Here is a 9,954-nt window from a genome sequence, read left to right as displayed (position 1 = left end):
GTGTGTGTGTGTGTGTGTGTGTGTGTGTGTGTGTGTTTTTGTGTGCATGCTTTCATTTCACTGCCCATCATCATGTGTGTCTAATTATTACACCACAATCATTACTGGTCTCTTTCTCTCTCTTGCTCTACACCCATCTCCCTCTCTCACTCCCTCTCTGTCTCTCCATCCCTCTCTCTCTTCTTGTTAAGGAGGTTGAGCTCGGAACAAAGCACACAGTCATACAGAGAGAATGTGTGTCTCGGCACAGTGGGCCCAACTCACACCACAATCAAATGTGGCTTCTCTCTATCCCTCCCTCTCGCTTAAACTCTCCCTACCGCACACCTCTTTCTCCCCGAAACGTCCTTCCTCCTATTCCTCAACTCTCTTTGCATCGTGTGCAAAGACAGCTTCCCCTTTCTCTCTTTTTGAATATTATATGTATTTGTCAAAAACAATATCTGTGTTGTCTCTCTTCTACTGGCCAATTAGCAGTCAGTGTGGTCCGAAAGCCTTTACCCTGCGGCCATGGGTGTGAACAGAATTCGGTTGTGGGGCAGAGCAAAATGCCTGTCTCCCTATTCAAATGGATATACAGAGCTCGGTGCAACCGAAACTACCGTTGCTGCAGAGAATGTAATAAATTTTTTGATAGTAGCTATTTAGGTCCCTGGTTAAGAACAACGTGTTCTGGAACAGTTATCACCTAGAAGAACATAGCCCCTCCACTACAGCCCTTCCCTGTTCCATCCCCATTCCAATCCACCACCACCACCCCCACCACACACTAACTTGAGAAAACAAATCAAAAAAGCTCTCTTCTCGTTCCCTGCCTTTCTCTCGTCTTTATTGCCATCTCTGTATCTCCTCTATAATTCTTTTTCCTGCCACAAAAAAAAAAGGCGGTCTGAATTATCTGCGGAAGGCAGCGCTTCGAAACGACGGCGTTGATTTCCCTGTCGGGAAGCGGCCCCTCGACTGGGAGACATTTACATTTACATTGTTAACCGCAAGACGACAAGAAAGGAGGAGCGTGATAGGGAGGGCTAGTTACGGGCTGCTTTCTTATCCGTTAATATGGATGCACAATAGGATTGAAGTGATCTGAACACCTCCTTCCTATTCCTATCGTCTGGTATTCTAGTGGGCCCTATTAGATACCTCTTTGAATTATTTGAGTTCACAACCTAAACTCCATGTGAGATGGGCTCCAAGTGTTGTGTTGTTTACAAGGTGAGTGAGCGCTTTATAATAGCAATCGATTTCAAACGTTGGTTTATAAACTGCAGGCCCACTTTGTTGCCGACTGCCATTTGAAATGTGTTCACCAATCCACTCAACCGCTTGTAAGGGCAGCTAACAAAATAAAAGGAAACTAACCTTTTTCTCCAATCTCGACTAGCATCTTCTGGTTATTTGATACAGTGTGACTCCTTCCCTTAATACGGTTGACCAGGAAGGAGGAAAAGTGCAGCCGTACCTCATACTCTTGGGAGAACTTGAGGTTGTCGTTTGCCTTCAGGCGCTCGATGTGATCAGTCAGTTCCGAGATCGGCACCGGGGGATGACTCGCCATACCTGCCCAGCAGGAGAGAGAGGAAATGATCACAAATTCAGACCTTCCAAGGTGAAACTTCAAAGTTAGGCTGGTCTGCAGTGATGTGGTTTAGTGTTGGTTCCATGGCCGGCGGAAAGAAAGCAAATGGAGAAGTGTTTCACTTTGTTAGGTGACCATGTTGTGTCTCAGGGTTGCACAGGTCTGGGACTATTAGTCTGTGGTGAAAGCTGCCCACGCAGATTAACTGTGTTCTCACAGAACATGTCTGCTGCCATGAAGGTCTAAAGATGTTTAAATCATGAGCCAGACTGTTAAATATGTTCAGCTCTGCTGTTACAGGATGCGTTGTTGTTATCGCTTCCTGATGGGATGGAATGAAGATTGTTAGAAAGCATGATCATGTCAAAGAAAAGAAAGAAAGACAATCCTAGCTGAGGATCAAAGGCAGACTAAAGCCAACTGACTTGACAACCGCCGGTAACCGCGGTACACTGATACTCGGTAGGCTGAAAGAGGGAAACAACATCAGGATTAATCAATAGTCCAAAGAACTACCACGAGCACCGCTAAGAGCTGTCGGATCCCACCAATCACCCAGGGGGGGTGTTCAGCCTACCTGGGGTCTGGAAGTTGATCCTGCGGAGCTCCACAGGGTCTGTGGGATGGTGTGAGGACATGGCCTTGCTGCACGGGAAGCTGCCCTTCCTGCCCTCCGCCTCAGCCCTCTTCCTGCAGTCACAACGACACACGTCCCATTTAACCTCCACTCTTACTGCAATCACAACACTCACACATCCCCCAACACCTCCACTCTTACTTCAGTCACAACACACATCCCCCAACACCTGCACATCAGCAAACACCTGTTGCCTCTGTACAGCGGCCAAACTAATACAACTACTAATGGTTTCATTTAGTATTGTATAGTAATGTAAAGTATGGCATAGTATAGTAACGGTTAATATGGTATAGCATAATATAGATGAGTATAGTATAGTATAGCATAGTATAGTATAGTGTAGTATAGAATAATACCGTATAGTCAACCTTGATTGAAAATAGGCTTGTGGGAAATATAAATCATTGGGATATATATTATTATGCCTAGCTTTCCACAAAAGCACCTTGAGTTATTTATTTTTCTAAGAATAAAGTGCAAGGCAGAGGAAACACTGGCTCCGAGTTTATTTACCTGTCAGGTTTGCTGGATCCGTGAATAAAGGCAGGAACACACCAAAGGAAAGATAGAAAATAATAACATGAGCGCCCAACAGAACGGCAGCAGGAAATCCAATGCTCTTTTTCCCACACAGGGATTCGTCAATATATAAGCAAATCAAGGGTTGATATATGTTTATTCCTATTGGTATATTATGCACTACATTAGCCAAAACATATGTATCAAAATAATCATGAAAAGCTGCAATGCAGATGTCTCTTTACTTTGTAATGCACAGATGGATCAGTACTGAACCCTCTGCCTCAGCCCTCTTCCTACAATCACAACAACACACATCCCCTACACCTCTCCTTTTAAACTCCTTCAGAACCATGCATGCCCTCATCCCTCTCTCTTTACACTCTATCCCTCTGTCTATACACTCCAAACCTCCCTCTCTCTATATATATATTCAATCGCTCCCTACCCCAACTCCCTCTCCTGCTCTCTTCCCCCCTCTCTCTGTACCACCCTCCTCGTGATTCTGTCCTCACCTCTTGAAGAGGAGAATCGCGATGACGATGCAGACGATGAATATGACAGCCAACACCGGGCCCACAACCCACAACAGCCCCTCCTCCTCGTCCACGATGGGCTGAGGGTCGGCATCCGAGGAGGTCACGGGGTCAGAGTAGGGGCTTGTGGAGAACATGGTCTGTGGGGGGAGGGGGAGGGGGAGGGGAGAGGTTATCTATGGTGTTATGTACTGTACACATGCTGCTGCCAAAAGCACCGAGGCCCTGTGTGTAGTCCACTCTCATATTTCACCCATCATGTTTATGTGGCAGCTTGGGAAATGCGGGTCGTTGATTGATGGACGGCCGCAGAGATGTTTATAGAATAACAAATGAGGCCGGAAGTATCTGATGAAACACGTGTTACATTGCACTGCTCTAGTTTGAGCTACTCAGAAGGAGCCATTGCAATGATGGAGAATGTATGTGTCACATCATAAAGACATCTTTGGTACTCACATTTTCAGTGAGGTCCATCAGCGCCAGAACAAAGAACACATACTCCTGCCCATTCAGCAGAGGACGGTTCCGGAAGTCGGCGTAGTTTCGGCCGTCGCCGAGGGTGAACTCAGGGGGGAGGGTCTTGAACTGAGCTGTGACGTAAGCCTTGGGCTCTGATTGGGCTGCTTGCCTGCGGACTCGTAGGGCCCGGCTCACACTGGTCCGGTTGATCTCTTTCAGGAGCTGAGAGCCAATAGGAGAGAGGACGAGATGGTTAGAATGGAGAAGAGAACATTTGAAAGTGGGGTAGTGGAGGGAGAGAACAGGGGAACGATGAGGGCAGCGAGATGAGGTTGAATAGAGGCATCAAAGAGAGTACAAAAGAAAGATTACGATGATGATATGGATCCTCTTTCATACGTGAACAATGTGGAAGATCCAAGGATCGGACATTATCTATTTACTCACTATGCCCCAAGTCATTGACCTTTACACTTTCCCTGCAGAATAAACCAGTTTTCGACACTTATTATCTTCCCCGTAAACAACGGCTGACAAGGCATAGATGAAAAGATAATAGCTCCCCTCCCCCACACTATTCATCACGTCAACATCGTGCTATCTTTCATCTGATGCAATATGCCTGCGCCTTATCGATCCTCATTTCCTATACATGATCGCCCTTGATGGCTCCTGGCCAGCGCCGCTGACATTGATGAAGGGTTGAGTACAGAGAGGAGGAGGGTTAGATTGAAGATGACATGAGGGGGCACCATAGAGAACACACTGAAGGGATTGAAGACGTGAATTGATGAGCAGTGGACGGACTTGTGCTTCCCCACTGTCAGTCCCACAGGGTAAGGATGAGAACCGTCAGTACTTCTATCATTATTACATTTGGACCGGTTTGATACACTGGGCCCTACCTTGCACCCAGCGCAATTGACTTTCTACACCGACGCATGTATCGTTGCTAGTTTGCACGGCGAAAAGCAGAGCCGTGTTCCCGCGCAAATAATACACAATCTTACAGATCGATAAAGCAGTTTCGCAACTGATTGACAAATACCTGGTCTAAGTGCACTAGCGGATAGCGCAGTTGGTGTTGCTATTTCGAGGTACCATGGCAGGTCGGAACTGCAAGATAAGCTTGAACACCAGTAGGCTATACACAGCACAAACATGCAAACGATTTGCATAATTTAAATATTGTGATGATGATGTGGATTGTGGATTTTTTTTTTTTCATAGGGGCTGCATGAATGAACACTTTAGTACACTATGCCTTGCGTTAAAGTAATAATAATAACAATCAGTACGTTTACATGCGCAGCTTAATACGATTAAGACCATAGTTTGACTTTGCTCCTCAATCGGACAACTGCAATTGTCCGAGTATACATGGCGGTGAGAAAATCAATTAATTGGCCGGTACGATAGGTGGCGCTGTGCCCATTTCAACTAGTGGTAATAGTACCACCGGTTGACCTCTTTACGTCACTAGCAACAACAAACTCAGGCCGCCGCAGCATTCGAGAAAGATGTTTTCAGTAGCCAGCTGTCAGTTGATTTCGGGTCCATGTCATTTCGCCGACGCTCCATTGTTCCGACCTCTCGGCCGTATGCGGACTCCTCCGGTAGCGGAACAGCGGGAGGAGTCAAGCTGGAGGAGTCCGCATACGAACGAGAGGACGGAAAAATGGAGCGTCGGAGAAATGGACCCGAAGTGAACTGACAGCTGTCCTGCATACGGCAACAATCCCTTTCTCCTCTATGTCGCGTTTCAATATTGACTTCAGCGAGTCAAAGCCAAAGTTCCTTTACCTCAATTCCTTCTCCACCATGGCCGAGATAACCCTCACTACAAGTCTTTACTAGTTGCTGAAGTACCAGAGAGTCGGAGAACCTGACGCAGTCTTTAAGATTCATAATATCAGAGAATATCCCTGTCAGTTCGGCCGCAGCGCAATGAATGAATAAATATCGTAAAAAAACATTTATTTTGACAGATGTGCCCGAAGTTACTACTTTACAACCTCGTTGATGACCAACACACTCGTCCACTCACTCGCTTAGGACACTCACACACACTGCCATTCTCGCGCACACACATACGCTACTCTCGTAACAGAAGCGTAGCGTGTACTGAATGCATGTTGATGATGATACATTTCTTATAGGGGGTAACTACATTGGCACGACACCGGCTTCCTCCATCTTCTTCGCCAACTTTTAAAATAAATTGCCATCTCTCGCCAAAATCTCGAGCATGCTTAGAACGCAAAATCTGATTCCATGTGATCCGATCCGTTACATGCAGGTTTAATTTGACAGTCGAATAATCTAAGTGTCTTAATTCAACTATGAGTAACTTGATTTCGATGCGATTATAGTCTGAGGTGTTTACATGCATCTTAATAATCCAATCAAAGTTGGACTAAGCCAATAATTCCACTTTCTTGAGTGTCATGTAAACGTACTGAACGATAAACTCGCAAAGTAGGCTATATCCCAGCCTTCCAGAACAAAATCTCGTTTTAGAGTAAATTATAACGTTGGTTAAATTATTTGGGAAAGCACACATGATACAGTGGTAATCTCATCTCTCATCTCATCGTCATCCGCTTATCCGGGGTCGGGTCGCGGGGGGAGCAGCTCAAGCAGGGGGCCCCAGACTTCCCTTTCCCGGGCCACATTGACCAGCTCTGACGGGGGGATCCCGAGGCGTTCCCAGGCCAGAGTGTTGAGATATAATCTCTCCACCTAGTCCTGGGTCTTCCCCGAGGTCTCCTCCCCACTGGAAGTGCCTGAAACACCTCCCAAGGGAGGCGCCCAGTGGGCATCCTTACCAGATGCCAGAACCACCCCAGCTGACTCCTTTCTAAGTAAAGGAGCAGTGGCTCTAATCCGAGTTCCTCACGGATGGCTGAGCTTCTCACCCTATCCCTAAGGGAGACGCCAGCCACCCTTCTGAGAAAATCATCTCAGCCGCTTGTACCCGCGATCTCGTCCTTTCGGTCATCACCCAACCCTCATGACCATAGGTGAGGATAGGAACGAAGATCGACCGGTAGATCGAGAGCTTTGCCTTGCGGCTCAGCTCTCTTTTCGTAACAACGGTGCGGTAAAGCGAACGCAATAATGCTCAGATTCTCCGGCCAATCTCACGCTCCATCGTACCCTTTACTCGCGAACAAGACCCCGAGGTACTTGAACTCCTTCACTTGGGCTAAGGACTCATTTCCTACCCGGAGTACGCAATCCACCGGTTTCCTGCTAAGAGTCATGGCCTCAGATTTAGCGGTGCTGATCCTCATGCCAGGCGCTTCACACTCGGCCGTGGTACACAGTGGTAATGAGTTGTATTTAAATCAATGCATGTGCAAACACCGTACAGCAAACACATATTATCTTGACACAGACATCGTGTACAAGCCCATGACTTTTAGGAGTGATGAGTATTTGATTGTTAGAAACATAGTTTTGCCGCGAGTGAATGTTAAAAAGAATGAATGAATGCGTGTGTGCATCCATCTGCTTAAACACACGCAAACTAAACACGTGATGCATAATACAGTCCATGGCAATGTATATTAACGGGGGGACACATGCATATTAGGAACAGAAGTCGATGACGATAATGTATACAATACTGGTAAGAAACAATGTTTGTTAATGTATTGCCGCATATCATTAAATAGGTCCACTGTTGCGGCCACAGGACCACATATCATGTGTGTTAAGTTTTCTTTGCCAAAATGTATATGACGACTCAGTATTGGTGAAGTTGTAGAAGAAAACGCTATTGCATGTGTTAATTAGGCCATATTATTCGGCCATTATCTGAGCCATTTGTAGTTTGAAATTCATGTGGTCATGCATCTGTCTCATTTGAGACTGCAAACGTCATAATATCAACTCGTCAGGTTCAAATGCGCTCATGGCTCTTAAAGGGGATGGGAGATGGCACTCTAATTGGTTTATTGCACGTTACGCCCAAACCACACCTACGGGTAATTAGGCTGCTTCAGGGCAACCCTTTTTAGATTTGCGTCGGGAGAAAGAGTAATTTATCCGCCGGTATAATAGCAACAGCGCCAGAGATCCGCCCACAAAGCAACTTCCGTTTTGCGCTTCTCACTTGCGTTTCAGACCGCTAAAATAAGTCCCACTGTGTGTATCGCATCATTTATTTACTTACTGACTGAACTGTCTATCAATCTGAATTTTACTATTGTGAATGCAATCATCATCATCATCATCATCTTAATCATCATCATAATCAAGACGATTGTCGCCGCCATCTTCATTCAAATCACATCTGATGGGTTTCTTTGTGACAGCAGTTCAGCTGTGCCACTTTATTAGTTGGCAGCACCACATTGTTTTCCCCCTCAGATCTCACCTCATCCATGTTCATCTGGTCCGGTTCCTCCCAGGGGTTCAGGAACTTCCCGCCTCTCTGCCTCTTCAGCGGTAACACCACAACGTAGTAACCCCTGGCAACACAACAGGCCACAAATATCTGAGATTTGGACCACCGACTGAGTGCTCAGTGGCATACGTTTTAATCAGACAACATCACATAATCTTGTGATGGGGTGAGATGTGAATGGCAACAACAGAGCCATTAGCCATTCCTTTATTAATTTATCCCTGAATTCATCCATCCACCCATGTACCGATGTATGTACCAACAATCCAAAAACTATCCATCCCTCCCTCTCCTCTTCATCCATCTCTCTATCTCTCTTCGCCTTTATCCATCCCTTTGTCTCTCCCTCCCTATCCCCCTCCATCCAACTCTTTCCCTCTCTCTCCCTTTCCCCATCCATCCAACTCTTTGTCTCTCGCTCCCTCTCCCCCTCCAGCCATCCCTCTGTCTCTCCCTTTTTCTCCCCCCCCTCCATCCATCCATCCATCCATCCATCCATCCATCCATCCATCCATCCATCCATCCATCCATCCATCCATCCATCCATCCATCCATCCATCCATCCATCCATCCCCCCCTCCCTGCCTACCTGACTTTGGCGGTGGTGTCCACAGTGGGCAGCTGTACGGTCACCATACCGTCTGCGTTGGTCTTGCCCACCAGCGTGGGCTTGGTCTTCAGGATGTCCGGCGCAGTGGTGGCAGTGACCCGGTGCTGAAGCCCCCCAGCGCTGTTTGCCCGGTTGGTCAGCAGGAAGGAGTACTGGGTGTTGGGCTCCAGGCCCGTGATCAGCTTCTGGGTCTGCTTACCGTCCACGTCCACCGACTGGCCCTTACCGTACAGGATCTGGATAGCAGCAGAGGTTGGAAGAGAGGGCTGGTTTCAGTGCTGGAGCACACGGTTTGAGAGTCACCAGAGATCGATTTACAACTTCCAAAAAATTTAAAAATATATATTTTTCCCTTTTGCCGTGGGTATGCCTTTGTGACTTTTTCAAATATGAAAACGACATCCTCCATCGCACACTTTACTCTGGTTTCATGTCATCTTTTGCCTCACCGCCTTTCTTAGCTCACAGCGGACTGGATTCAATCCTTTGATTACCACTTTGTACTGAATCGAGGATCCACCGTGAACCGTGGTTGAATCGGACTGTTGGAATTCGATTCCCAAGAATTGAAATCAAATCGTGTGAGACCGAAGGATCCACAACCCTGATTAAAAAGATAGCTCAATCCATGGTGCTGCCCAAGTGATTAAAAAGTCCATGGTCCCTGTCCACTGATGTTATTTTTTTCTAAAATAGGCCAATAATGAAAAACGTGAGCTCTTTTCTAACGTCCTGACTCACAGTGAACGGCGGGGCAGGGTTCTTGTCCCGAACCTCCCAGGAGAGCAGCACAGAGTTCTTCATGGCCGCCTTCACCCTAAAGTTGGTTGCGAACACTAAACAAACAAACAAACAACAACACAACCAAAACATGTAAATAGGAAGGCAAATCCTTTGTCACTGCAGGAGCAGGTGGAGGGCTTACCTGTTCACTCTCCTCCAGAGCCAACACTGAGACCAGTTCAGGTACGGTTTGAACAAGGATCCCATCGATCCTTGTTCCCATCGACCGTCCTTATTGGTCTCTTACCTTGGTTTTGCATAGGGTTTAGGGTCTAGGACTTCCACAACAAACACACACCGAAAACAACACACTGAAAATGTTGTGACCAGAGCTGTGTGTGTCTATGCAGGGTTGTTTGTGTGCAATCAAACCCAGTGGTAGGTCTACAGACAGTACAAACATGTGTACAG

At 46.7% G+C, this 9,954-nt stretch overlaps 1 protein-coding gene across 15 annotated transcripts in view; it reads right to left on the bottom strand.

The window, feature by feature from the left end:
* The window catches only part of LOC115540474 (receptor-type tyrosine-protein phosphatase delta), a 154,701-nt gene that overhangs the window by 19,631 nt on the left and 125,116 nt on the right, over nt 1-9,954 (bottom strand). For all 15 annotated transcript variants that reach the window (XM_030351788.1, XM_030351791.1, XM_030351792.1 and 12 more), the window contains 8 exons: nt 9,502-9,596; nt 8,740-8,996; nt 8,121-8,214; nt 3,734-3,958; nt 3,254-3,414; nt 2,733-2,744; nt 2,157-2,269; nt 1,463-1,560 (listed from right to left, as the gene is read on the bottom strand). In XM_030351788.1, coding sequence (XP_030207648.1) covers nt 1,463-1,560; nt 2,157-2,269; nt 2,733-2,744; nt 3,254-3,414; nt 3,734-3,958; nt 8,121-8,214; nt 8,740-8,996; nt 9,502-9,596 — 1,055 coding nt within the window. The remainder of the gene's footprint in view (nt 1-1,462; nt 1,561-2,156; nt 2,270-2,732; nt 2,745-3,253; nt 3,415-3,733; nt 3,959-8,120; nt 8,215-8,739; nt 8,997-9,501; nt 9,597-9,954) is intronic.

Source organism: Gadus morhua, chromosome 3 (genome assembly GCF_902167405.1).
Source record: "Gadus morhua chromosome 3, gadMor3.0, whole genome shotgun sequence".
NCBI lineage: Eukaryota > Metazoa > Chordata > Actinopteri > Gadiformes > Gadidae > Gadus > Gadus morhua.
This window is presented reverse-complemented; position numbering and strand designations above follow the sequence as displayed.